This window comes from Acinonyx jubatus, chromosome C2 (genome assembly GCF_027475565.1).
Source record: "Acinonyx jubatus isolate Ajub_Pintada_27869175 chromosome C2, VMU_Ajub_asm_v1.0, whole genome shotgun sequence".
In the NCBI taxonomy this organism is placed as follows: domain Eukaryota; kingdom Metazoa; phylum Chordata; class Mammalia; order Carnivora; family Felidae; genus Acinonyx; species Acinonyx jubatus.
Window position 1 is genome coordinate 118,002,999 of NC_069384.1, and position 26,914 is coordinate 118,029,912.

Consider the following 26,914-nt stretch of genomic DNA (forward strand, 5'->3'; position numbering starts at 1 on the left):
GAGGAAAACTGAAAGTAAAATGAAGTCATATGTTTTGAAATAGAGGTGAAATAAGATTGAATTCTTGAAAAAAGATGGGACTAGCAAAAAGGGAAATATTTTATTGTTACCCAATCAAGGACTTTGGAGAGCTCAAGAGAACAAATAAAAACAGTAAGATGGAGAAAGCTAACTGGGTTAACTCCCCCAGTGAAAGCCCAGGTAGAGAACACATGGAAGAACATTAAATACATGTTACTAAGGGAAAGAAAATAATATGAAAAGGCTACATTACTATTATTTGATCCCAACTATATGACATTCTGGTAAAAGCAAAACTATGGAGATGAGAAGATCAGTCATTGCCAGGGGTAGGTGGAGACAGTGGGGAGATGAATTGGCAGAGCACGGAAGTTTTTTTAGAGCAGTGAAAATATTCTGTATGATATTATAATGATGGGCATATGTCATTATACATTTTTCCAAACCCGTAGAATGTACAACACCACAAGAGAACTTTATGAACTTTGGGCAATTATGATATATTAATGTAAGTTTGTTCTTGGTAAAAAAACTGTGCCATTCTTATGAATGATTCTGGTAATGAGGAGGCTATACATGTGTGGGCAAAGGATATGAGGGAAATCTCTGTATCTGTCTCTTAATTTTTTGTAAACCTGAAAATACTCCCCTTATGTATCTGCATATGCATATAAATTTTGTGGAAATGTTGCATGGTGTTTTCAGAAAAGAATGGAAAATATTTGATAAAAGTACTGGAAGATTAGCAGAGAATACATTAAACATTGTTTGATAAGTTTTAAGGTGACACCATCACTTTAGTTTCCAAAACTCATATGGCCATGGTTTGGGGGAAGATGTCCAGGAAATTCATAGAGTTAGGACTCTGAACAAGGGTTTAGGGACGATAAGTCACTGTAAAAGTAGCCCAATAATTCAAAAGAGATAATTTACAAGCCAGGGTTAGCTGCTGGGCAGATGGAAGATAACTTATGGGTAGAATTATACAATTTAGGATGAAGAAGGCGACTGGATATTTTTAAACAGTGAACACATTTGATTGCTCTGGAACTCATTAATTTTGTATGGGGGACCCTAGAATAACTGTCTTGTCTTAAAGAAAGAAGACGTCAGGCATTCTAATCCAGCTATCAGTGCTACCCAGGAGGAAAAAACATTCAAGGCCCTGCTGATCTTGTAGGATTCATGGAAGAACAGAAGGGAATGGAATATTAGGGGATTATCAAACTGCTGTAAGAAAAGATGTATCTGAAGGAATAGTTGCATCACTGATTATGCGGGAAAAATGTATTCAAGGGTTGGTAAGTCCAAAAGCCAAGGAACGTCAAGGTTTTAGGGAAAATCACATGAAAAAACATAATGCAGCAATCAAGAGAGACATAAAAATTCATTTAAAAAAAAAAAGGTTATTATGGAGATTTTCAGCTCACATGAAAGTAGAGGAGATAAAACAATATTCATCATGCAGCCCCAACAAACCATAAAACTGTTGCCATTCATATCGTAGCAATTCCCTCACATGATTTTATAGTGGAGTATGTTAAAGGTCTAGATGTTTGTCATTTCATTAATAATTAAGAGGTTTTCAACATGCAGGACAAACACAGGGCGGCCAATAAATTTAAATTTATTGGAGAACTGGATTAGAAGGTGTCATCACTGCACATTTTATGGTTTTAAAAGAAGATAGTATTGAGGCACCTGGGTGGCTCGGTGGGTTAAGCATCCAACTCTTGATTTCAGCTCAGGTCATGATCTCATGGTTTGTCATTTGGAGCCCTGCATCGGCTCTGCACTGTCAGTGCAGATTCTGACGCTTGGGAATTCTCTTTCTCCCTCTCTCTCTGCACCTCCCCCACTCTCACCCTCTCACTCTCTCAAAATAAACTTTTTTTAAAAAAAGAAGATAGTATTTTGAATGTTTCTCTCTAATGGCGAGACAGTGCAGTATGTAGCCAAGTGAATTTCCCCATTAGTGGAGGAAACACAATGTGCCAGTGAATGGGTACTTCCTCCCTTGTGGGTTTAAATTCCTCTGGCCCACATGCCCATATGGACGTTTGTGTTGGTCATCCTGATACCAAAATATTTTACCTGTAACTTTATGTTTTCTTCACATGCCTGCAGTTCCCAGTGGTAAAAACTCTCAGCAATGTTCCATGAATGATGACAAAAATATAGACCTGGGTTGTACTAATTACAAAAATGGGGACATATAATTTTGATTGGGATGATGCTCTAAGTGGCATGGGAATTGCTTGCTTGTGTTTTCTTAACTTATTAGAGTAAGTCTGGTGCTGTGATTCTCAGGTGTCCTTTTCTTTAGCACACCAGAATGAATATTTGTGGCTGGATTAATTCAACTTTGTAGTTGCTGAAGAAGCTATAGTCATCTCAGTGCTTCAGAGATGGTCTAAAGTACTACAGCTGCTGAAGGAAATCTGGCCCCATCAGAATGAGACCAATCCAACAAAATCAGAAAGTATACAGAAAAAAATGAATTTAGTTTACAAGGGGAAAAGGAATTTGATTTAGAATTTTAGTGCTTACTCTTTCAACTTAATAATCAAATAATCAGTGTTCAAATTTGGGATGTTTGTTGTTTTATTTTTTGAGCATTTTTATGCTAGCACATGGAGCTTGTTTACTTTTTAAAAAAAACTGGTTGCACAATATGGATCAACACAATTTACACACAAAAAAGTTGAATAGGAATAATTCTTCGTCCTTTGGTGTGAGGTGGAGTTAAGGCAAATTTATAAATGTTTATCCTTTCTCGCAGGGAGCAACAGTTAGATCACTCAACACACTGGTCTCAGGAGGATTCAAAAGAAGCATCCTCTTGAATACAGGAGAATTGCTTACACACATTGCTGGTTTCCTCTCTGGAGTGGGTCAGCCTGACAGCCTAACAGGCTTGACAGTTAAATGCAACAGGTTTAAAGCACAAATACCTGAGGAGACTTAATGGGCAATCCTTCTGCTACTATCCCCACATTTTGCAGTGGTCCATGCAGGAGGAAACTTCTACCTATACATCTAACCTTTTGGAGGTGCCACCAGGGAGCTTCTGCCTCTCTCTTGATCCCTTGGAACAGGAATGTTCAGTGGGTGATCCCACTCTCATATCAGTTGGGCTACACCTTACTGGAGGTGAGTTTCCAGTGCTTGGGAGCAGAGAAGGTTGAACATTTTATCTCCTTTGATCATTGCAGTTGAAGTGAGCCCTGAAGGTTGAGGGGTGGGTAGAGCGCTAACATTCTTTTTTTTTTTTTTTCTTTCTCTTTCCTGCTGTCTCTGCAGGAGACCTCCCTTCTTAAAACAGGCTAAGTGCATGGATGTGGAGTCTGCCCTGCAGATCTGGTCTTACCTCAGGAGGTGTGTCTCTGAATGTGTTCTCCTTACTTTCCCATGTAGAGTTTGGGTGAGGTGGGAGGCCTCTGGTCTAAGCCAGATTCTCAAACATAGTTCACCAAAAGCCTTATACTTCGGGTATAACTGTGTTCTTGCTCAGTTTTTATTTTGTGTATATTCTTCTTTTGTTAAGATAGTGAAAGGGAGGAACTGAGTTTAAAGTGCTGAATCCTAATAGAACAATTCCATTTTTCACATGGATATAAATTAGTTGTAAGAGTAAGTTTTGGTGGAATTCAGCACTGTTTCAATCTTAAATTTCTGACAATCAATTCATTCTGCTTTTTCTAAATTTAACATTTCTCAAGATTATAGTGCATTAACAGACAAGGTTCAAAGTATGTTCAAAGTAGAGACAGGAAGACATTTTTGTTTTTTAAAAAAAGATTCTTCACTTAACATTTACAAACTGTATATTGTTTATAGTCCCTCAGTTGTGGAGCCCAAATGTGCTATAGAAAAACTATTTTTGTAGAGAGAATATGAAGAGTGAGTAAATGTTCATAATTGTCTTATCTTTTCAAGAATTTTGTTAAGGAATCTGAGAAACTTGAAGAGCCTTTCTGACAGCTCTATAATACAATGTTCTCTGTTACAGCTTTAATTGAGATTTATATGTCCTGATAGTATTTTGAGGAATATTCTTTCCCCTACCTAGTGTCTTAGTCTGTCTGGGCTGTTATATCAAAATTACCATAATCTGAGTGGCTTATACAACATCTATTTCTCACAGTTCTGGAGGCTGGGGAGCCCAAAATCAAGATGCTAGCAGATTTAGAGTCTGTTGAGAATCCATTTCCTGGTTCATATATAGACAGTTATATTCCAGCTGTGTCCTCACATGATAGAAGGGCCAAGGGGATTCTCTGGGGTCCTTTTTATAAGGGCACTAGTCCCTAATTATATCCCAAAAGACCAACTCCAAATATTATCATAGTAAGGATTAGGTTTCAACATATGAATGGGAGGGAGCATATACATTCAACTAGAGCTTAGAAATGAGAATGGATTACTTACTTATATCTTCTAACTGAATAATATAATTGTTATTTGCATATCCATACTTAGTCTAGGTAATGAAGAAACATTCTTGGATCTAATATCTAATGTAATAAGAACACACAAAAGAAATGCCATTGAAAAGCTTTGTGAATTTGTCGTTTTCTTCCACAGTAATGTAGGACATTTTTATAGAACTATAATCACACTTTCCTATGAAATCCCTTAAAACTTTCAATGCTGGATTAAAATGAATATTTAACCACCTATTGTTAATTTAAACTTTATTTGGAGTACAATCCTGGGGTTGTATGTAATGTATGTTTATATGTGCATACACCAAGTTACATAGTCTTCAAAGAGTCCCAGGGTAGTTTTGAACTTTTAATTTAAAGCATAAACTTTAGATATGACATAACCATCATAAAATAACATTTCAAAGCATATAGAATTTCGTCTCCACAGGTGATATGGGACTTTAACTCCGCTGGCCATAGGGCATGATTTCCCTTCTTATCCAAGAGACCCATGTTGTTTGTCATGGAATTTATTATGTAATTTAGTTGCCTCAAGCATAAATAAAATTAATCTTAGGTGCTGCTTAAGGAATGTTTTCAACATACCTATAAATTAAAGTTTCAAAGTACACAGACCCTGTAAAGATATGGATGAAATGGGGAATGGCTCCAATGAGGCTTATAATTTTATTTCTGAATAATGGTATTTCCTGGTCTTTATGCACACTTCCTCACTTGTGATTCCTGGGATTATCTAAATAAACTAGCTGCACCTAAGTCTTGTCTTAGGCTCTGCTTTTGAGGTAACCCACATTGAGACATCATCCAACAAAGCCTGCCTCAAAGGCTGGATTTTTAATAGATTTAAGAGACACTAGAGGTATTTCTGTCAAAACCTGCTTGCCATTTACATACTTCATTTCAGAAAAATATTTTTAAGATTATTCAGTGTCACCTTTTTGAAAATTCTGCTTTCCCTTCTCTTTTGTCCCTTTCTCTCACTGGAAAAAAGTGTAGAAATTAGGGAGAGATGAAGGGTATGGGGCCTTTCTTCTTAGTTCATATAAACATTTTATAACTTAACAGAAGTGATAGGGCAAAATGTCTTTTAGCTAATGAGGTCAGACTTACTAGCTTTTAAGGCATAGAATAGAAGTTATATCCTAAGAAGAATGTTAATTTATCATGTGGACAGTTAATAGGAAATCAAAGAAATGCATTTTCTCAGGTCTTTGATTGCAGGAAATTTTCATTAAAATAAGCTGTAGCTTCCAGTGGCAGTTTTCCATTTTGTCCTCCCTGTCCTTGGCTCCGGAGCTCATACTTCCCTTCATCTCTGAAACTTCCTTCCTGGGTTGGGGGAAGCCACTGTGGCCAGCTTGCATTTACCTTACCTTGTGAAAAGCTGACAGAGATTAAATACAATAAAAAGCCAATGAGTTTCTCATGCCTGACTCTTCAATATGTGCAAGACAGAAGAGGGGATCAATGGACCAAAGCTTTTATTTCTTTTTTCTTAACCTTTTCAAATTGAGATATAATTAGTATGTAACATTTATTGTTTCTCTCTACAAAAGAAAAGTGGTGATGTGTTGCTAGGACAAAGCTGGAGACAAAAGGAGAGAAGAAGCTGAATTAAGAATCCAGGGCTATCCATCTGGGACCCTCCTCACTCTTGAGGCTTTAGCTGTGAAGCCACTGCCCTTTAATGGCATAGGGCCGATGTGGCTAGATTACAAGCACAATGCCAAATTTGCTTTTCTTCCACTCTGTACAGCTTTGGGAATTCTTCAATGAATAAATGCCTAAATAAAAAGTGGAATCTCGTATATGTTTTCTGGGGCAAGGCCAGTAAGTGGCATCCAGTGCAAGTGGAAGGGGATTCACTTTCTTTCTGGTTATCCCTGAATAGGGAAACTTCTTATGTACTCCTGGCCATCAAAGATCAACAATCCAGAGATAAATTGTTACTCTGGGAAAAAAACTGGGAAAAAAACAGTGAGGTCTATATCCCGGTTTTCCCACTTCAGAGCACTGAAGGAACACACCTTGTAGGGTAGAAGAAAGAAGAGATCCTCATTTATGCCAAACATGTTTCTGTACCTGAGTTGTTGAATAGAAATGTTGCAGGATTTTTTACCTCCGTACTGGGGATTTGTTGTCTTGCTGCTTCGAAGAATGAAGAACTGGACACAAAATGAGCAGCAGGCAAAAGTTTATTAGAGTATAAGATTAGAAAATAAGAGTAGTATGAAAGCTTTCTTTACAGAGAGGGGGCGCTTGAGGGTGAATACCCATGACTATAGGCAAGGGTCTTTGTTTCATAAGGTTCTGTTCAGTACCCTCTTCCCTTCCCCCTCATTCCTTCTCAGGTTCTACCCTTACTGGCTGGATAACTCTAGATGCTGGGTTGTCCATTTCTGATTGGCTCCATTCCATTGTGTGAGGAGTCAGACATGGCCTTACTGTCCCTCAGATAACATAAGTTTTATAGTTTACTTAGTTTCCTTAGGTATTTTGATTGTCCAATTCCTGAGGGGAACCTGAGGGGGAGTAGGTGGTATCTGTTACATTCTTAAGAGAGGGACATTATGCCCGAGGGGGTTTGCTGTGGTCAGAGGCTCCAGCATTGTTCCAAAATGTGTTTTTCCCCCACTGAGGGTTTTTGGCCCTGGGTTCCAGAGACCCAAGACTCTACAGAGGCAGACAAAGAAAAACCAGGTATTGGGTAGTAAGTTTTGGGGAAGTTAATATTGTTTAAGTGTTTATTGCAATTTAACTTCCTTGTGAAATTTTTGAACTCTTATTTTTCTGTAGAGTCTATTAATGGGAGGGGTACATATTCTTCAAATTTGGGACATTTTTGTGCTAATGTGACTTTTTTGGAGGGTAGGGAAGCTGAGATGTGTTAAAAGGTAAACTAAGGCACATTAAAATTTGTAAAAGTTTATTTGGGAGTATATATCCATTTAAACTGGGGCAGCATTAAACTGAAAGTGTTTAGGAGTACTCTACCAACAGGAGCTAAGAGAGAAGTATTTATAGAAAAGATGTGGAAGTGAGTCTCAGAAATTATTTGATTGGGTATCACTTAAGTGATTGCCTTATTTGGGAGAGTCTAGGTGGCTGTTTGTAATTGATTGTTCTTAAGTTTCACTCTTAGATTTGAGTGCATTGACTGTGGCTTAGATTTGGTTTGTCTGCATAGGCTACCAAGGCATTAGAGCCACCCCAGCCTAATAGTCTCCTTATTTCATTACTTTAATGGATGGATTTATGATGAATTTGACAATAGAATGGGGGGTGGGGCATGAATTTTTGGTTCAGGACATGGTATGCTCCTTAAGTAAACTTAATTACAGTCCTGTCCTGGCCCATTTCAGAAATTTTGGGGGCAAAATATATAGCCCCACTTCACCGGTCTCAGAGAGGGATGAATATTGGGAGATAGGCCAAGTGAATGAAGCACTGGGTTGGCTTAAGTATTTTCTGTTAAACACAGTGGTTGAGGGAGAAGTTGGCAGGGTGGGACTCTAGTGATTGAGGAAAGGGAACTCTTAGCATCTCTCCTCATCCCTAGGAAAATCTCCCTTCTTGATCCTCTGAGCCCACAATCTCCACTGTCCTCTCCAAGAATAAGGAATCTCAAATGATTGGTTAGATTCTGAAACTCAGTCTATGCATTCTAACTGGTGATGTTCACTAGTGGTGGTATTACCATGCAATACAAGGTTACTGGGCCTGGGAGGCTCCTCTCTTCAAGTCTTTCCTTCCATGGTGCTGGATAGGCAAGCTAAGGCAGGGCATACTCACTGAAATGGGCTGTGCCATCTTGTTTTTCTCTTTACTTCCTCTCACCTGCATGTTGCATCTTGCAGCAAGAACTTTTGACTCACTGGCCAGCAGGTTCTAAGAGTGGGATTAAGGAACAATCAAGAATGTTTCTTTGAGCCTTGTGCCTAAATTTTGGGTTCCATTCCAACTTCATCAGAGAACCTGGCACTAAGGATTATTGTCACCAGCTAATAAAACAGTGCCTTAATTTTTAACTGATATTCTTCTTTGTGTGAATTATCCCTCAGGAATGTCAGAAAGAATAGTTATTATTGACAGAAGAGGATTTTCACATTTTGGAAACCTTGGCTGTTAGGATGATTGGTTTGCCTGTGACTAAGGAGTTTCCTGGGATACAGGACTTTCAGTACTAAAACCAGGAAAGTCCCTGACAAACCAAGATGAGTTAATCACCGTAGAAATGTCATCTTAAGGCCATTAAACCCCAGACAGAAATTTAACTTCCACTAGTTATACACCCTTGCATATGTTGTCAACTCTAAGCCTTAAATCCCTCAGCTGTAGAAAGAAGAGTTTTTATGAACATTAATTTAGACTAAATTAAATTTCCTAAAATATTTCCTGTCCATGGTAGGTGCCATATTAATATGTTTTTCTATTTCATTTTTTTGTACTTTTATTGGTGCAACAGAAAATAAAATGATATTGAACAGCAGAACAGTGAATATATTCCATTCGTAGAGTGAACCAGGAGCCACACTTCCAAATGACTGCAGGGGCCACACAGGGAACATGAATGAGTGAAATGGGATGAATGGGATTTGTGGCAAACAGGCACTAACAGATTGTGGCCATATGGGAAGGAGAGCCCAGTGGGCCAGATCTTACCAGTTTTGTTTGTTTGTTTGTTTGGTTTTTTCTAGAGAAGCCATATATATAGTTTTCAATGTGAAATATACTTATTTGAGTATGTTGACATCAAATTTAGGACTTTTAAAAACAGTGTATTAGCCAATCAAAACATTTCAGGGACTTTAATCCTCTCATTGAGCTGTGTTATTGGGTAAGAGAATGCAATTGGATGTCATAATAAGACAACCAAAGAAAGTTTATTCTATCCAGATGGAGTAATTACCATTATTAAAAGGAAACCAAAGTAATTAAATGATGATCAAAACAGAAAAAAAGAAAAGGGAATTGCTAGACTTTGAATTTGGGTTATCTTGTAAATCTAACAACTCAAGACTAAACCTGTGGGATTGCAAAATTGTAAAGGTAGAACCTGCTAACTAAGGCTTCATGAAATTCTCACAAGCGTTAGCTGACAGATTTCAAAACAGTGCGAATATTAGTCATCACATACATGCCTGCCAAAAAGGGTAGTGTGTTAAAAGAACATCTGCAGCCCACATAAATACCCCCCACTGAGTTAAACTCAGAGAGGAAATCAGCTTCAAAAGTTGCAGAAGGCAAAGAAGCTGAAACAGCAGTTTTACAGTAAGTGGTTGAGAGATTTTCCTGTGGGTGAAACTGTTATTGGGGAGCTAGTTAGTTTCCAATATATTATATGTTTGACCTCTAGCTTTTGGTGACAAGAGCTTTGGAGGATATATTTGGACTTTCTCTACTCAAGAAATCATTTACACTCTACACACTGAATGCCAATTCTGTTGAATGTGGGCATACTAAATGATTTATACTCCTAAGTTACAATAGTACCATAAATGATAAAAAACTCACTTAACCCATGAAATGAGAAAAAAACTAACTGAACCCTTGGATGTATCTAATTGCACTGAACCCTTGGATGTATCTAATCTATAGAACCAATAAGGCCAACAAATCATAGCAGTTGCTGAAAAATCAGCAGAGCCCCTGGTAGTAATATTGTCTTGAACTTTTTCAAAAAGCATAAAAATATGAATTCAAACAGAAACGGCCTGCCAAATGGAAGGTGAGCTGAAGAATCATCACTGTTATGGTCTAAGTCTTGTGATTTTTTGAGCCTTTGTTGCTGGTGGCAGACTATTCCTCAGTGACCTCACCACATTGTTTTGCCACAGGACAGAGGAAGTTTGTGATCTATGGCAGATTTCTGTGGGTCCTGGATGTCTGGACCAGAAGCTCTATAAAGAGAAATCCATGTACGTAGTATTGCTGAGGATGGCTATATGGTTTCTTCCTTCAAAGATATGTGTTTAGTGTCTTTTCTTTTTTGACTTAACATATCCAAACAGCACAGCTGTAGAGATGGGGACAGGATTTTCTTTGTGTCTTTTGCTTTCATTTATTCTTGGTAAAAGGGAGCAGTTTAAATGCTGCACTTGTGACTACCAGTTATATAAAGCCATAGAGAGGGAGGAGGAGTCATATACTAAATTCTTTTTTCATTCTCACCTTAAAACAAAATTCCTGTGAAATCATCTTAGGTCAAATCAGAGCCATCAATTAAACCCTGTCACATTGGTAGACTTTGGTTGGAGAGGTGAAATCTGGCGTGTGAGTGAGGTTATGATTCGGAATTAGCTTTTTGAACTTAGAAAATGTTGCTGATGAAAGGTGATCTGTTTTATTCTTAATCTACAGTTCACCAGTTATGCAGTTTAAGGAGCTTGTTTAAAACAATAAGAATAATGACTCAAGATCTCAGAATGATTGCTTGCAGGTTTGTCCAACATGAGAGATAATTTCGTGGAATGGATTGTTTCAAGACCGTAAGAGTCCATGATGAAACTACACTCTGGAGTTTGAAAAGAGACAGGGCTGCTTTAAGAGAAACAGGAAGTTGTAACGAGAAGCCATCTGAATACTAAGGCAGAACGCTCATGAAGTAGCAACTTAAGTGGCAGTGTTTATTCTGAAATCTTCAGGCAGCTAGACTGTTTCAGGCAAATCTGGATAAAATAGTCCTTATCCAGGTTTTTGTCTAAGGAATTACGAGAAGACCAGAGAATGGAGAGACAGCAAAGGTTTATGTCAGAGAAGGATGAGTATCAGTTTCAACATCAGGGAGCAGTGGAGCTGCTTGTCTTTAATTTTTTGCTCATCCTTACCATTTTGACAATCTGGTTATTTAAAAATCATCGATTTCGCTTCTTGCATGAAACCGGAGGAGCAATGGTGTATGGTGAGTGCAGAAATTGTAGGATTGATGTGAAACTTGTTGCTTGGGCGTAATTAGAGACTTGTGCTCAGATGGCAAAGTATTGAAACTGGAGAAAATGTGCTGATTGAAATGTCATTAGCTTGATGAAAGGTGCTGCAGCATAATGAATGCTCATCTCTTTCCAGATGAGCTGCTGAAATTTGCCCTGTCACAAGAGTAAATGTCATAGACGTGTTCTCAGGCGGCACATAATGCGAGTCTGTTGACAGATGCGGGTCCATTGTCATGTGGGGAGTCCAACCGAGCAAACTGTTTGTTTTTGTAATGATAGATATTGGGAAGTCAGGACTCTGCAGTCACAAAGAGCAGCAATCTTTCACAGGAGGGACTGATGAGTTTTATAACGTTCTGGAAATAGCATTATTTAAAACTGTATGGATTGAATCGTCTTATGTCAACTAGTTTCAAGAAGGAAACTGGCAGAAACATATCCCACCCATGCTATTGGAAAAACTGTATCCAAACCCATTTTAATTATATGGGCAATGTTTTATTTTCTTATACAAAAGTTTCCTTATGCAATACTTTTCATTTCTTAGCCTGATTTTACACTTTCTAATTTATAATTACTGTCATTTTTAATATTATATGCTATGTGCCTTTGGCGGGGAGTAGGGGGAAAGATCTGAAAAAGCATTTAATATTTTAAACTCCTGAAGTATTGCTCTTTCTGTACAATTTACCGTGTCATTCCTTTCAGAAAGTTTAGTAAAATGTGCAGAGATTATCCATGCTGTACTCTCGTCTTTGAAAGTACAATGCAAGACACCAGTAGTTCTAAAACTTGCTATACTATTCTTATCTCAGCTTGGTAATGGATAGGAACTTTGAACACAATGCAAACAAGTGAAGCATTGCTATAATTCATAGCAAAAAATGTACTTTTGTATTTTTCTTCCCTCATTTTGGAAGTCTTAAAGCCTTTTATATCCCTGAGGTTCAGGGCACAGGATCAATTTTATATGCTAACCATGTGATGTTGTGATGATAATAATGTACAGTCATGATTTGAGACTGTAAGAAATTCTATGCCTAAACTAGATTCCATGGTGAGATACTTGAGCTAGGAACTAAAAGTTATAGGCTAAGCAGTATATTTTCTTTCAGGAGACTGATGTGCTGATCCCTTCCGAGCACAGAGTTAAATTCTTTTGTACTGAGGGTCTTAAAGCAAAAAACAAAACTTTCATTTGAGGGGAAAACACAATCAGGTTGAAGAAAATGTCAAACAGAAAGGAAGTGGTTCTGTCAGGTGTAAAGCCCGAGGTACCAGTCATTTGCTTTTCTCCATCAACAGTGAACCATGATCTTTCTCTTGACTTGGCTAATAAATAATCAAAGAGGATATGGGATGTAATCTGAGAAGCCAGAAACAATGTAATTCTTGGCATTAAATTAAAGGGCTATATATGGTTTTGTATAACAACACAGATTTTTAAATTATAAACCTTTATTAGAAGATTTCTTCACGGCACTGAATACAGTTAAACTATGACTCATTTTACCAATTTCAGCTAATCCATGATGGATACATTCTTTTGTAAACATTTGATTAAATTTTGATGATTTATTAAAATTCAACCATAGTTTGTACTCATAATATATAAGTGCAACTTTTACTTTTGAGCCTGAAAAAAGTCCCAGATTACCTTTACTTCTTAAAAACTTCATGAAATACTTTCAAGTTGAGGTTGAAATCATAAAATATTAGTGTATTGCAGAATGGTTCAGATAGCATTTCTTTAAACTGCTATTCTTAAGGCTTGTGGTTTATAAGAGTGGGATTAAGTTGTCTGATTTCCATTCCTCTGAATTTTTTATATGTAAGTTATTGAAAGTGAATTCTGAAACAATGCAAAGTAAAATGATTATAAAAATTATGAAAACATGCATATGTATGCATAACTATTCCTTTACTAAAATTTTGAGTATCCTTGAGTTATCTTAAACTATATAAATGAATGAAAATACTTTTATTTTAGTGTTATTTTTTTGTTGTTGGTAAAGAATTATAATTGTTGAAACTTAAGCGGATCATAGAGGTTATCTTCTCCAGCCCCCTCATTATACAGAGGAAGAAACTAAATCTCAGAGCAGTGAACTAACTTCCCCAAAACTAAACAGTCATTCATGGCAAGGTCCATTTGCTTTTATACATACATATGTCTATAAAGTTGGCTCCTGTTCATCATTGTATCTAAACTGTTTATTGGGGACTTTCTATCAGTGATAAAATAGTCTGAAACTACAACAGAGGAACAAGATTGGACATTCTAATAAACACGTTTAAATGAGAAGGGGAAAGGAAATGCCAAGTGAATGAAGTGCCCAGTGCCTATAAATGAAATTCACAAATTGGGAAGGAGTCTTAGAGATCATAATTACAATATCTTAATTTCACAGGCAAGGAAAGGAAAACTTAGCTAGGTGAAGGTCATGTAATTAGCTGCTGAGTTGGGATTCAACCTCCATCTCTACTAAGACATTCTGCCTTTCTGCTGGTTATTCTGCTGAAATGTGTCAAATATCCTTTAGAAGAAAGATTAGATGTTAATGCATTTTATCAGTAGATCAGGAATCCAACTTAAAAATTCTAAGGAGCAGGGACTTAGGAAATGAGCAGTTCAAGAAAAATGAGGGGGAAAGTTATCAAATAGAACATTTAATTGCTCTCTTATAGTTATTGATAGAAACAATTTCCAAGTTGTTAACCTTAAAATATCCTATGAGGGGTTGTGGAGGCCAAGAAAAATCATGTGTAGTGTTCAGTTTGATTCTGTGTTCATTGGAGATCAGTCTGATACTCCCAACTACAAATAATCTATTATATGAAAAATATCTTCTTTTTTGACATTAAGGGTCCTAGGATGCTTTTAAAAATCAGTAACAGCATTATAACCATATTTTTGCTTCATGAGGAACAGTAGTGGGTAATTGTGTTTCATGACATTCTGCGGCTCTCATGATTTCAAAATTTAAGGATTGAAATCTATAACTGGTTTATATCTTAAGCCATGATGATAGTCATTTAAATTGGACTAATAGCTTAAATGACTATTAATGGCCAAAATATTGACTGACAGCAGCTGGTGCACTTAGTGCTGCTCACTTAGGGCCCTGTATCCCATGCTCATAGTTCGTAAAAGAAAAATCTCTCCTTATTTCCCGATAGCATTAAGAATTTCATTACACATCACTGGAGGCTCTCATACTTTATAGGACATTCATAATGCCATACCTTTGAGGGTTGGGATCTAAGCTTAGGGACAGAACAATTCAAACCTCTTAGAAGTCTATCTTTGATTTATGGCCTTCCAATATAAGGGACAGTCTCTGAACTCATGTGGAAATTTGCTCACTATTTGGCGGACAGAAAAGAAATTCCAAGAAATTCCAAGCCACAAAGTTTAGATTTTGATTTCATCAAACTATGCCATATTAAACTATGTAAACTATGTCTTGTCATCTAACAGTATACTTAGCAATACAATAAGGTTAAATAATTCACTCAATAGCTTTTTTGTTTGTTTGAAATTTAAAGATAATGCAGTTACATGTGAATCACTAAGGTTTTAAAAGCTATCTTTCTTAAAAAATCATAGGGCACTAGTTGGAAGTTCCTCAGGATAAAATTGTGCTGCTGAACATGATGGGGCTCCACCCTACTGATCCATTTTGCTCTGCTCCTGTCCAGCACTGACTCCTTGACTGCCAGGCCCATAGGAGTTGTTTACTGCCACTTTGCCCACTTTGCCCTCCTCCCCCTGCCTGGAAGGCTCTTCTGAGGCTTTGTACTTATTCAAATGTGGTATGCTTTAATGGAGAAAGCATTTGATTCTCTCTTGGGGATTTGGGTTTTTCAATCTTGATGACTTTTTTTTTTTCCCCAATAGCTAGATGCATTACTTTGGCCAAGTGACTTAATCTCTGGCCTTGTTTTTCTTATCTGCAAAAAGAGGGAAAAATGAAAGCTCCCTTCCAGCTTCAAAAGTCCTTCAAAATTTAGGCAGAGACTAACTTCAGCTGTCAGGCATCTCTCAGTCACTCCAACCAAACCAGTAGCTTTCTTTCCAGAACCCTACCAGCCTATAATGATATTCAGGCCTTTCTTCCAGACAGCATTTTAATTAGTGTTATTTTACCACTCTTAGTTCTTTTAGTCCTGCTCTGATTTTGTAAGGAGTGCTCAGTAAATGCTATTGAATTCCCGTCAGAAAGGTAAGGAGAGCAAGTTTTACCATCAGAACAGGGAGAGCAGGTTGAGATTCAGGGGCTTATGGATGCATGTCATGTGAAAATCAGAGTGGTTCTGGTTTAATTTGAAGGGATCTGTAGGAAAGGTAATTAGGGTCAAGAGCCCAGTGAACTAAACTTGTTTTCCCTTTACTGTAAAAAGTTTGACTTTAAGAAGCTTCAGAGATCAGGGCAAGATTTTCTGTGCGGTAAAGTGTTAGCCAAATAAATGTTGAAAAAATGAAAAAATTCAAGGCATATTGCTCTCTGTAGGTTTTCAAAAGTTGATTTTAAGAAAATAACCTCCTATACATTCTGTTGTGCTTCTGGATCTTTAAGGAGCTACAGAGGAAGCCCTGAGTACAAACTATTATGATTCCTCAAAAGATTCCCCTCTCAGTGTATTAAAAGGTAATGAGTGTACACATCAAGAAAATGAATCTATGATTCAAACTGTTTACGGAGATATTATTATAGTCTAAACTGAATGAAAATTATATGGTTAAAGAAGTGGAAATATCAAGAACCAACATTTGTTAAACATCTATTACATCAAAATATAATAGTGAAAATAGCTAACACAAATAGCATTTACTATGTGAACTATTTTGTCATAAGGGCTTTACATGTGTTTACTCATTTAATCCTCACAACAGCCTTTTTCTAGATGCAGAAACTGAGACAACAAAAATCAAATAACTTGTCAAAGATCACATACCTATGATATGCCATAGCCAGGACTCAAACCTTGGTAGTTTGGCTCCATGCGACCACTGGGTATCACAAACCTGGGTGTGTTTGTATGTGCATGTGTGTGTGTGTTGGGGAGGAGGTATAACATTTTCATGTTACAAATGAGGAAACTGAAGTTCCTGGATGTCTCAGGCAATTAAGCCTCTGACTCTTGATTTCGGCTCAGGTCATGATCTCAGGGTCATGGGATTGAGCCCCATGTCGGGTCCCATGCTCAGCTTGAGATTCTCTCTCTCTCACACTGTTCCTTTCCCTGCTCATGCTCTCTCTTGAAAAAGAAAGAAAGAAAGAAAGAAAGAAAGAAAGAAAGAAAGAAAGAAAGAAAGAAAGAAAGAAGGAAGGAAGGAAGAAGGAAAGAAGGAAGGAAAGAAAAGAAGGAAAGGAGAGAAGAGAAGAGAAAAGGAAAGAAAAGAAAAGCAAAGAAAAAAGAAAAGAACATATAAGGAAACTGGCACATAGAGACATGAAGTGACTTGGTGGGAACCAACAGCAAGCTGAGCTTCTTTAAGCCCAGGACCATAGAACCCATACTCTTTCACACATTTAGCTCTAGAAGGCTTCCTTATTTATTTATTTATTTATTTATTTATTTATTTATTTATTTATTTATTTATTCATTCATTCATTCATTCATTCATTCATTCTTTCTTTCTTTCTTTTTTATTTGAATTTCATTTTAATTTTTTTTTAATTTACATACAAATTAGTTAGTATATAGTGCAACAATGATTTCAGGAGTAGATTCTTTAGTGCCTCTTATCTATTGATCCCATCCCCCTTTCCACAATCCCTCCAGTAACCCTCAGTTTGTCTCCATATTTATGAGTCTTTTATGTTTTGTCCCCCTCCGTTTTTATATTATTTTTGTTTCCCTTCCCTTATGTTCATCTGTTTTGTGTCTTAATGTCCTAATATGAATGAAGTCATATGATATTTGTCTTTCTGTGACTAATTTCACTTAGCATAATACCCTCCAGTTCCATCCATGTAGTTCCAAATGGCAACATTTCATTCTTTTTGACTGCCGAGTAATATTCCATTGTATATATATATACCACATCTTCTTTATCCATTCATCCATTGGTGGACATTTGGGCTCTTTCCATACTTTGGCTATTGTTGAGAGTGCTACTATAAACATTGGGGGATTCATGTGTCCCTTCAAAACAGCATACCTGTATCCCTTGGATAAATGCTTAGTAGTGCAATTGCTGGGTCGTAGGGTACTTTATTTTTAGTTTTTTGAGGAACCTCCATACTGTTTTCCAGAGTGGCTGCACCAGCTTGCATTCCCACCAACAATGCAAAAGAGATCCTCTTTCTCCACATCCTCACCAACATTTGTTGTTGCCTGAATTGTTAATGTTAGTCATTCTAACAGGTGTAAGATGGTATCTCATTGTGGTTTTGATTTGTATTTCCTGGATGATGAGTGATGTTGAGCATTTTTTCATGTGTCCGTTGGCCATCTGGATGTCTTCTTTGGAGAAGTGTCTATTCATGTCTATTGCCTGTTTCTTCACTGGATTGCTTTTTGGGTGTAAAGTTTGATAAGTTCTTTATAGATTTTTGATACTAACCCTTTATCTGATACATCATTTGCAGATATCTTCTCCCATTCCATTGGTTGCCTTTTGGTTTTGCTGATTGTTTCCTTTGATGTGCAGAAGCTTTTTATTTTGATGAGGTCCCAGTATTTCATTTTTGTTTTTGTTTCCCTTGCCTCTGGAGATGTGTTGAGTAAGAAGTTGCTGTGGCCAAGATCAAAGAGGTTTTTGCCTGCTTTCTCCTCGAGGATTTTGATGGCTTCCTGTCTTACATTTAGGTGTTTCATCCATTTTGAATTTATTTTTGTGTCTGGTGTAAGAAAGTAGTCCACGTTCATTCTTCTGCATGTTACTGTCCAGTTTTCCCAGCACCACCTGCTGAAGAGACTATGTTTATTCCATTGGATATTCTTTCCTGCTTTGTCAAAGATTAGGTGGCCATACATTTGTGGGTCCATTTCTGGGTTCTCTATTCTGTTCCATTGAGCTAAGTGTCTGTTCTTGTGCCAGTACCATAGTGCCTTGATGATTACAACTTTGTAGTACAGCTTGAAGTCCAGAATTGTGGTTTTCTTTTGGTTTTCATTTTGGTTTTCTTTTTCCAGATTGCTTTGGCTATTCGGGGTCTTTTCTGGTTCCATACAAATTTTAGGATTATTTGTTCTAGCTCTGTGAAGAATGCTGGTGTTATTTTGATAGGGATTGCATTGAATATGTAGATTGCTTTGGGTAGTATCGACATTTTAACAATATGTGTTCTTCCTATCCAGGAGCATGGAATCTTTATCCATTTTTTGTGTGTGTGTCTTCTTCAATTTCTTTCATAAGCTTTCTATAGTTTTCAACATATATATTTTTCACCTCTTTGGTTAGATTTATTCCTAGGCATTTTATGGGTTTTGGTGCAACTGTAAACGGGATCGATTCCTTGAATTCTCTTTCTGTGGGTTCATTATTAGTGTATGGGAATGCAACCTATTTCTGTGCATTGATTTTATATCCTACAACTTTGCTGAATTCATGAATCAATTCTAGCAGTTTTTTGGTGGAATCTTTTGGGTTTTCCATATAGAATATTATGCCATCTGCAAAGAGTGAAAGTTTGACCTCCTCCTGGCTGATTTGGATGCCTTTTATTTCTTTGTGTTGCCTGATTGCAGAGGCTAAGACTTCCAATATTATGTTGAATAACAGTGGTGAGAGTAGACATCCCTCTCTTGTTCCCGACCTTAAGGGGAAAGCTGTCAGTTTTTCCCCATTGAGGATGATATTAACATTGGGTCATTCATATATGGCTTTTATGATCTCGAAGTATGCTCCCTCTATCCCTACTTTCTTGAGGGTTTTTATCAAGAAAGGATGCTGTATTTTGTCAAATGCTTCCTCTGCATCTATTGAGAGGATCATATGGTTCTTGTCCTTTCTTTTATTGATGTGATGGATCACGTTAATTGTTTTGCGGATATTGAACCAGCCCTGCATCCCAGGTATAAATCCCACTTGGTCGTGGTGAATAATTTTTATAATGTATTGTTAGAGCCGGTTGGCTAATATCTTGTTGAGTATTTTTGCATCCATGTTCATCAAGGAAATTGGTCTATAGTTCTTGTTTCTAGCGGGGTCTCTGTCTAGTTTTGGAATCAAGGTAATGCTGGTTTCATAGAGTTTGGAAGTTTTCCTTACATTTTTATTTTTTGGAACAGCTTCAAGAGAATAGGTGTTAACTCTTCCTTAAATGTTTGGTAGAATTCCCCTGGAAAGCCATATGGCCCTGGACTGTTGTTTTTTGGGAGATTTTTGATTACTAATTTCATTTCCTTACTGGTTCTGGGTCTGTTAAAATTTTCTATGTCTTCTTGTTTCAGTTTTGGTAGTGTATATGTTTCTAGGAATTTGTCCATTTCTTCCAGACTGCCCATTTTATTGGCATACTATTCTCTTATTATTGTTTTCATTTCTGTTGTGTTGGTTGTGATCTCTCCTCTTTCACTCTTGATTTTATTTATTTGGGTCCTTTCCTTTTTCTTTTGGATAAAACTGGCTAGTGGTTTATCAATTTTGTTAATTCTTTCTAAGAACCAGCTTCTGGTTTCATTGATCTGCTCTGTGTTTTGTTTTTGTTTTTGTTTTTGTTTTTTTGGTTTTGATAGCATTAATTTCTGCCCTAATCTTTATTATTTCCTGTCTCTTCTGTTTTTTGGCTTTTATTTACTGTTCTTTTTCCAGCTCCTTAAGGTATAAGGTTAGGTTGTGTATCTGGGATATTTCTTCCTTCTTTAGGAATGCCTGGATTGCTATATACTTCCTCTTATGACCGCCTTTCCTTCATCCCAGAGGTTTTGGGTTGTGGTGTTATCATTTTCATTGGCTTCCATATACTTTTTAATTGCCTCTTTAACTTCTTGGTTAGCCCATTCATTCTTTAGTAGGATGTTCTTTAGTCTCCAAGTATTTGTTACCTTTCCAAATTTTTTCTTGTGGTTGATTTTGAATTTCACAGTGTTGTGGTCTGAAAATATGCACAGTATGATCTCGATCATTTTGTACTTGCTGAGGGCTGCTTTGTGTCCCAGTATGTGGTCTATTCTGGAGAATGTTCCATGTGCACTGGAGAAGAATGTATATCCTGCTGCTTTAGGATGAAATGTTCTGAATATATCTCTTAAGTCCCTCTGGTCCAGTGTGTCATTCACAGCCATTGTTTCCTTTTTAATTTGTTGATTAGATGATCTGTCCATTGCTGTGAGTGGGGTGTTGAAGTCTCCTACTATTATGGTATTACTATCAATGAGTTTCTTTATGTTTGTGATTAATTGATTTATATATTTGGGTGCTGCCAGATTTGGCTCATAAATGTTTCCAATTGTTAGGTCTTCTTGGTGGATAGACCCCTTGATTATGATATAATGCCCTTCTACATCTCTTGAAACAGTCTTTATTTTAAAGTCTAGATTGTCTGGTATAAGTATGGCTACTCCGGCTTTCTTTTGTTGACCATTAGCATGATAGATGGTTTTCCATCCCCTTACTTTCAATCTGAAGGTGTCTTTAGGTCTCAAGTGGGTCTCTTGTAAACAGAATATAGATGGATCTTGTTTTCTTATCCATTCTGTTACCCTATGTCTTTTGATTGAAGCATTGAGTCCATTGATGTTTACAGTGAATACTGAAAGATATGAATTTTTTGCCTTTATGATGCTTGTAGAGTTGGAGTTTCTGGTGGTGTTCTCTGGTCCTTTCTAATCTTTGTTGCTTTTGGTGTTTGTTTGTTTGTTTGTTTATATTTTCATCTCTTCTCCCCTCAGAGAGCCACCCCCTCCCCCCCCCCCCCCCCCGCTTAAAATTTCTTGCAGAGCTGGTTTAGTGGTCACAAACTCCTTTAATTTCTGTTTGGAAAACTTTTTATCTCTCCTTCTATTTTGAATGACAGCCTTGCTGGATAAAGAATTCTTGGCTGCATATTTTTCTGATTCAACACACTGAAAATATCCTGCCACTCCTTTCTGGCCTGCCAAGTTTCTGTGGATAGGTCTACTGCAAACCTGATCTGTCTTCCCTTGTAGGTTAGGGACTTTTTTTCCCTTGCTGCTTTCATGATTCTCTCCTTGCCTGAGTATTTTGTGAATTTGACTATGATATGCCTTGTTGATGGTCAGTTTTTGTTGACTCTCATGGGGGTCCTCTGTGGTTCTTGGATTTTGATGTCTGTGTCTTTCCCCAGGTTAGGAATGTTTTCCACTATGATTTGTTCACATAACCCTTCTACCCCTATTTCTCTCTCTTCGTCTTCTGGGACCCCTATGATTCTGATATTGTTCCGTTTTAATGAGTCACTGATTTCTCTAATTCTTAAATCATGCTCTTTTGCCTTAATCTCCCTCTTTTTTTCTGCTTCATTATTTTCCATAAGTTTGTCCTCTATATTGCTGATTCTCTGTTCTGCCTCATCTATCCTTCCCACTGCAGCATCCACCTGTAATTGCAGCTCAGTTATAGCATTTTTTATTTCATCCTGACTAGTTTTTTTTCTTTTATCTCTGCAGAAAGGGATTCTAATCTATTTTTGACACCAGCTAGTATTCTTATTATCGTGATTCTAAATTCTGGTTCAGACATTTTGCTTGTGTCTATGTTGGTTAAATCCCTGGCTGTCGTTTCTTTGTGCTCTTTCTTTTGGGGTGAATTCATTCGTTTTGTCATTTTTAAGGGAGAAAATGAATTAATGAGTTAGAAAAATTAAAAGTAAAAAAAATTAAATTTTAAAAAATATTAAAATTAAAAAATTAAAAACACATACAGAAAAATATCGAGTAAATGATGCTAGATCCTAGGTGTGTTTTGGTCTGGGTGTTGAAAGTGGTTTGATAGATAGAGAAAAAAAGGGGAAAAAGAAAACGAATGAAAATAAAAGGAAATCGTTTGAGACTTTGAAAAAATGAATACACTGACATAGACAAAAATGAAATGATGGAAGTAAATAGAATTTGAAAAAATTTACACAAAAGTAAAGAATATAGTAGAAAAGTGCAAAGAAAAATATTTTTAATAAAAATTAAAAATAAAAATGAATTTTTTCTCTCTGTGTTCAAGAAAAAGAAAAGAAATGAAAAAAAGAAAAAGAAAAAAAGAAAATCATTTGAAAATTTGAAAAAGTGAATACACTGAAGGAGACTAAAATAAAATGAAGGAAGTAAAATAGAATTCGCAAGATTTACAAAAAAGTTTAAAATATGGTAAAACATTAAAGAAAAATATTTTTAATAAAAATTGAAAATAAAAATGAATTTTTTCTGTTTCTGTATTCAAGAAAAAGAAGTGAAAAACAGAAAAAAAGTGAATGGATAGATCTGCTAACAGATTGAAATAGGATTGAAATTACTTCGTTTTCCCCTGAAGTTAGACTATGAAGTGCTTTATAGTCCATAAACTAAGTAGGCAGTGAGACTTGTTTTCTTGAAGCACCAGGTTGGCCCAGTTGGGCGGGGCTTAGTAAAATGGCTCCATTCTCCACTAGATGGCGCTGCTAGCCTGCTGAGGTGGATTGTTGTGGTGCAGGTAGGTGCGTATGCGCATGCTCGGGAGTGGTGAAAATGACGTCACCCAGCTGCCCAGTCTCCAGTATTGGAACTCTGTTTACCCCGTCAACAATCGTGCACCCATCCTCTGTCTTCAGCTGTCCTCCACTCCCCGCTTTTTCACTGTCCGTGACCAGGCCCCAGGCAGTACCTCTCTCCCGAGTTTTGTCTCAGATGCGGCTATTTTCCCCAGCCCCTTACTTCTGAAAGACTACAGCTTTGACCCCATCGACCCCTCTGTGGGAGGGTCTCACCCATCAAGGGCCAAATGAGCAATGGCTGAGTGCTGGCTGCACCCAGGAACGCCTGCTGGACCCTGCTGCTGCCGGTGCCCGGGTCTGCGGCCAGGTGCCAGCCCGCCCCAGAAAAAGTTCGCGAGATAGTGTAGCAGCAGTGTTTCAGGATTATGGAAACTCACAACACACATCTGGCACCAGGCTTCACCCTTAATGACCTTGTTCCAGCACCATCGAATGTGGCCATTTTCTGGGGTCTGCTGGGCCCAGGTTGCCTCACAGCCTCTACCAAATGTACTTCCTGCAGTGGAATTGCTTTTCCCCATGTGGCCCCAGAACTTCCCAGACCCCACTCTGTTCCTGGGGATTCGCCCTTCCCACCAGAGCACTGCCAGGTATCGAGCTGCAGAGTTGCGTGACTTTGCGCTCCCCTTGTTTACAGTCTTAATGGAATTTAAACCCTCTCCTTTCTCCCTTTTTAGTTTAGTCCCTGTGGCTGTTTCCAATTTTCCACTTTCTCTCCAGCTGCTTTGGGGGAGGGGTGCTTTTCACATATTCTCTCCCCACCCCCCATCTCCATTCTCTCTCCGCCCCCAAAAGTGGCTCCCTCCCCACCGTGGCTTCTCACTCCCCAAGTTCACCTCTCTGTGCCGCATACCTGCTGAATTCTGTGGTTCAGGTTGTGCAGATTGTTGTGTTAATCCTCCAATCAGTTTTCTAGGCGTGTAGGATGGTTTAGTGTTGGTCTGGCTGTATTTCATGGATAGGAGACACACAAAAAACTTCCATGCTGTTCCATCGTCTTGCCCCCCGCCCCAGAGTTTCTATTATTTAATAAATGTCTACTCTGTGCCAGGTGATGGTATCTTAGAAAGTTTACAGAAGAAAGATAGAGACTGAGGTATCTTAAGTATAAATATTATTGCTAATCCTCAGGACATCCATACAAAATACAATGATCTTCATTCAGTTTGCATATAAGGGAAAAGAAATTCCAAAAATTTACAACTTTGGCTAAGGCTGCACAGAATAATTGGCAAAAACACCACCTTGAAAGCTTCTGCTGTTGATAGGTAGTCAGGAGTGGGGAAATGAGGCAAGTAGTTAAGTTTTTCTTTTACCTTAAGGCCTCAGAAATGTTATCCTGTCATAGCTTAAAGCCCAGCATGGGAAATTCAGTGGGAGCAATATTGTGAAAGTACATCCATGCCAAGAAGCTGGGTTAAACTGTCCCACAGAGAGTGATGAGGCTGACTTGGAAACACCTGCCCCAGCATCAGGAAAAGCAGTGTTGCAAGTCCACACTTATGCTTGTTTTAAATATCTGTGGTTGTCAGAATGGGTGGGGGAAGTTTCTGTAAGTGCCTTATTCATATGAATCATACAAAATGGCTTTCATCATATGTTAGTTTAATTGACTTGAATATTTGGAAGAGACTGAAGGTAGAATCTTTAATTATGCCTCTGGGCTCTCTATGCTCTATGAAACCTGTGTGCATGAGCATGAGGTGTTTTGGACTTTGACAGAGTTCTAGGACTGTGATGGCACTCATAATGGTGGGAATTATTTGTTGTCTTATACGACAGTGCTTCTCACAGCATCACCTGAGAACTTTTTAGAAATGCAAGAATGTGGGCCCCAACCCAGACCCACTACTGAGTAGGAAACTTGAGGCAGAGTCCAGCAGTCTGTGTTTAACAAAGCTTCCAGAGACTTCTGATACACTAAAGTTTCAGAACTAGGAAAATAAAGTTCAATATGTGGTTCCTAGTTTTGTATCCTTTACTTTCTTCTCTTTTCTCTTCCTCACTACATTACTATCCTGTGATGAAAAGGAGGGCTGGGAGAAAATCTTCACTTATTAGAGAGTTCCCCCCCCCTCTCCTTTTTCACTATTTATATTTGTTTATAATGTTTCCCCTTCTGGTTTTACAGAAAACAAAAATAAAACAAAAAATAGACTGTTTTGTGTAAACATTATAAATAATTTTGTTTTAGTATGTGGCTAGTTACATATCTATATTTCTTCTGTAAATCTCCTAAGATGCTTGCAGCAAAGGGTTTGAGCTATATATAAGCTGGTGGCTGAGATAGTTTCTAGAGAAAAGTTTTCTATAATCCTATGTTGAGAACCCCAGAGTGCTGTGAAATATGTAGTGTGTATCTCTGTGTATGTTGTGTGCATGTGTGTGTGCCTATGTGCATTATTGGTATAAACCAAGGATGGAGAAAAACATTGGACACTTTGCTGTGGTAGAAGATCTGGTGGTTGTGTCTTTTTGTCATTTCCCATGTGACTCTAACCTGTGAGAAGACAGAACTTTGAATGAGGCTTCCTAAGGTAGGACAGTTCATGGACCCCTCCCACCTTGAAACATCATGGGGTACTCTTATTGGGTACTCTTACTTTTACTCTTGCCTCAGACCTGTTCTGAAACCCTTATAGGATTTTTTTTCTTCACCAAAGTAAGTTGATAGTGAACCAGCACAAAGCAATAAATTGTGTCCCTTTTAGCAACACCCACACTTTCCTTAAGTCCTTTGAATTTAGAAGATTGGTGGGAGGGCAGAGAAGGAATGAAATCCCTAAATAATCAGAAGGCATTACATATTTTTACTTTTGGTTCTATCTATGATTAATCTCAGGGTAAAACTAAACTGCTAAAAGGAAATGCATGCAGTATTTTTTCAACGTTTTTTTTTATTTTTTTATTTTTTTATTTTTTTTATTTATTTTTGGGACAGAGAGAGACAGAGCATGAATGGGGGAGGGGCAGAGAGAGAGGGAGACACAGAATCGGAAACAGGCTCCAGGCTCCGAGCCATCAGCCCAGAGCCTGACGCGGGGCTCGAACCCACGGACCGCGAGATCGTGACCTGGCTGAAGTCGGACGCTTAACCGACTGCGCCACCCAGGCGCCCCTATGCATGCAGTATTTGATATGCAAACCCATATCATTTCTCTAAATCAGTGTTCTGATAACAATTTTGATAAGACTGAGTAGGGGTGAGATACATAACTATCAAGTAAAAATGTAAAAGTTGTGGAGGTGACACTTTAATATATGTGAATACTATCTTGCACACAGTTAAATGGCGTCCACTGATTTGGCTTCCTTAGAATATTTGTCAGACCCTTTTCTTCTTTATTTCCACATTTTGAATCCCTAGTTCATATTTTTTGAATCTGGGTGACTGAAATAGTATCCCAGATTTCCTGCCTTAAAGAGTCTCACACTATAATAAAAAGTACTAATAATGGTAAACAATACTCTTCCTTGGGCTTAATTTTATTACCGTCATCTTGACATTCCTGTACTCAAATTTCTTTGCTAAATTCTTCCTCACAGAAATATAAGACAAATTCTGATGTTAACTTCCTCTCCCTGTCCCTAGCATATCTTAATTTTCTTTTCTCCCTTAAGATGATTGTCTCCAAAGCTGTTACCTCTTCTGGAAACCACAGCAAATCTCTCTTCCAACAAGAATCTCTCATGGTTCTTTCTCAAGACCTTTTTGCCAATCATCTCTCTCTCTTGAACACCCTCTGTTATTTCTCAGGTGTGCTACAGCCCCTGATTTCAGTTGCCCTAGTCAGCCTTCCCAAACTGCTTGATATACCTGGTTAGCACTGTGGTCACTGATTTATGAATTCCT

At 37.7% G+C, this 26,914-nt stretch overlaps 1 protein-coding gene across 17 annotated transcripts in view; it reads left to right on the forward strand.

Moving 5' to 3' along the window:
- The window catches only part of SLC9A9 (solute carrier family 9 member A9), a 698,450-nt gene that overhangs the window by 106,119 nt on the left and 565,417 nt on the right, over window positions 1-26,914 (forward strand). Inside the window, exon 1 of one of the 17 annotated variants that reach the window (XR_008297954.1) lies at window positions 10,872-11,373. The exons of 15 other annotated variants lie outside the window; for them this stretch is intronic. Coding sequence is in view for 1 of the 2 variants with exons in the window: in XM_053221331.1 (XP_053077306.1) it covers window positions 11,199-11,373 (175 nt within the window). In the remaining variant the exon portion in view is untranslated. Of the gene's footprint in view, window positions 1-10,871; window positions 11,374-26,914 lie in introns of those variants that run through there. One more of the 17 variants, XM_053221331.1, reaches the window with a different exon arrangement.